The 2,327-nt window shown below is 32.7% G+C and overlaps 1 protein-coding gene across 1 annotated transcript in view; it reads right to left on the bottom strand.

Annotated features, from left to right (window-relative positions):
• Positions 1-523: 523 nt before the first annotated feature.
• LOC108570880 (another transcription unit protein) overlaps positions 524-2,327 on the bottom strand; it is a 2,539-nt gene continuing 735 nt past the window's right edge. Inside the window, exons 3-7 of the mRNA XM_017932810.1 lie at positions 2,212-2,327; positions 1,761-2,140; positions 1,073-1,663; positions 767-968; positions 524-693 (exon numbers count right to left, since the gene is read on the bottom strand). Of these exons, the coding sequence (XP_017788299.1) occupies positions 524-693; positions 767-968; positions 1,073-1,663; positions 1,761-2,140; positions 2,212-2,327 (1,459 nt within the window). The remainder of the gene's footprint in view (positions 694-766; positions 969-1,072; positions 1,664-1,760; positions 2,141-2,211) is intronic.

Genomic DNA, 2,327 nt, shown 5'->3' with positions numbered 1-2,327 from the left:
TATATGAAATCACATGTTTGGTTAACCTAAGGGTAAAAATATACGTAACAATGAAGCGAAGATATAATAAAACTCATTCATTTATTCTACAATTTATTTGCAAAAATCAGAGAGTAATACTTATTAACTAAAGCTTGTCACTTTTTATATTGTTATACACATTGATAAGTGTAGTTAACACATATTAACACGATTAGATAATACTATTAATGAAAACAGGAATTATACTCACAAATTGAAATATAATAACTCTCAACTACAAGAGTAGTAGTTCGTAAGATAAAAATGCTTTTGTGATGCCGTCCCTGTATTAAGCTGTGTATGAATCAGGGCTACCAATTATTTACGTAAAAAAATTTCTAGATCATTTAGATATTGCGATATTATATTACGATTACATTTCATTACTTAAAAAAATATATAAGTTTTACAGACTACAAAATTAACTTCATTATTCCGGATAGAATATTAATTTATTCCTTTATATTACAAAAACAATTTATCTTAATAAAACATTGAAACTTCAGTCACTAGCGTTATCGCCCTGATTGTCATCTTCTCTGCCGCTTTCCGAAGCACTTCCGGAATTTGATTCCTCATCTGAATCCTTAAGAACTTTTCCTTTAATATTCTTCTTTGGTCTTAAGGTTTCAAAGTCTGAACCTTCTTCATCAGATGAATATATATTTGATGCTAAAATATGAAATCATGAAAATATACAAAAATAACTAAATAATTTTATTAAAGCAAATTAAATATAACTAACCTTTAACAGGAATATTCATTCCTTTTTTATATTTATTTTTTATTGCTGCAAGAGAAATTGCACCTTCATCATCTGAACCGTCATCGTGGTAAGTATCACCACCATATCCACCCACAGGTCTTCCAGTTGTTCCTCTACCTGCAGAACTCTTCTTTGTTTTGCTTTGAACTCGCATTGCCATACGCAATTTCTCCTCTTCTTTCTAAAAATAATTGTAACAAAAGTTGATATAATATTTAAATTATAATACATTGTTGTATGTAAATATATTTCGTTATAAAATAAAATTAAACAAATATAACTCACTTTGATCATCTCATATCTGTTTTGATCTGGATTGGTTCCTACTTGTGACAAAACTTTTATACCAGAAGTTTTCTGTGATCTATCTGCCAAAGACATTGTCATTTTTCTATGAGTGAAGGATTCTGTAGAATGTGGACGGAATGTTAACTTAGTTCTAAACACCGCTTGGCCTTGGAGACCGGTGCCTTGGCGGATATAAAGGTGATTGTGATCACCCTGCAGTGGCTGCTTATATACGTCAAAAATTTCAGAGCCCAGGTGTAAAGACATGCTGCCATCAGACCATTTTACGAATCTGGCATTGCTTTCTTTGACAACCTTACCCTGATCATCAAAGATTTCCCTCCAACGAAGAGTGTTTTCAACCTTCAACTTTAGCCTAGCTCGACCTTCTTCATCTAAAGTTTCTTCCTCGTCAATTTCATCTTCATATGTTTCTGTATCGAATGGCCGCGTTTCTACTGAAAGAAAATTGGGAAGTTTTACAAAATGTATTTCACGGCCCAAATCTGTGGTGATTTTTGGAATTTCTACATCAATTCTTGTCTCTGGTGGAGGTTCTGGTTCTTCTTCTTTTTCTTTATCTACATCCTAGAAATAATATGTTATGATTAATATTGCTCTTTAAGAATCTTTTAATTACTGCATTATTTTTTACACAAAATAAATTGTGATAATTTGTACATACATCTTCAATAACTGCTTGACTCGGACCTTCACCACCACTATCAGATCTGTCTTGGCTTCTACTTCTACTTCTACTCTTACTCCTGCTTTTGCTTCTGCTTCTACTTCTGCTTCTACTTCTACTCCTGCTACGACTCTTTTCTTTCTTTTCATTTTCCTTATCTTTTTCATCATCTGTACTAATATCACTAGCATCTCCAAAAAGGGCATCTGCTGTTGGAGCTAGGGAGGCTTCTTTCTCTGCTGTTTCACTTTCTGAATCAGAATCTATGATTGGTTTTGCTCTTTTCACTCCATCTTCTGCTTCAGAAGCAGAACCACTATTACCTTCTTTTTGAGCTGGGCTTGCTTCTCCATCAGTATCATTTGATTTTGTACTGTCTGTAATGTTATAACACAAATAACAGGGTTTTTGTTTGAACACTCATTTTTTGTTTCTTTACTTTACACACCCCTTGTCTTCAAAGATTTTTCAGATTCATTATCCTCTTTATTTTCTTCAGAACTCTCTGGTTTTTGTTCAGATTCTGCTGGTTCATTTCTTGAAAAATCAGGAGAATGTACCATT

The sequence above is a fragment of the Habropoda laboriosa genome, unplaced genomic scaffold (assembly GCF_001263275.1).
Source record: "Habropoda laboriosa isolate 0110345459 unplaced genomic scaffold, ASM126327v1 scaffold90, whole genome shotgun sequence".
Lineage (NCBI taxonomy): Eukaryota > Metazoa > Arthropoda > Insecta > Hymenoptera > Apidae > Habropoda > Habropoda laboriosa.
This window is presented reverse-complemented; position numbering and strand designations above follow the sequence as displayed.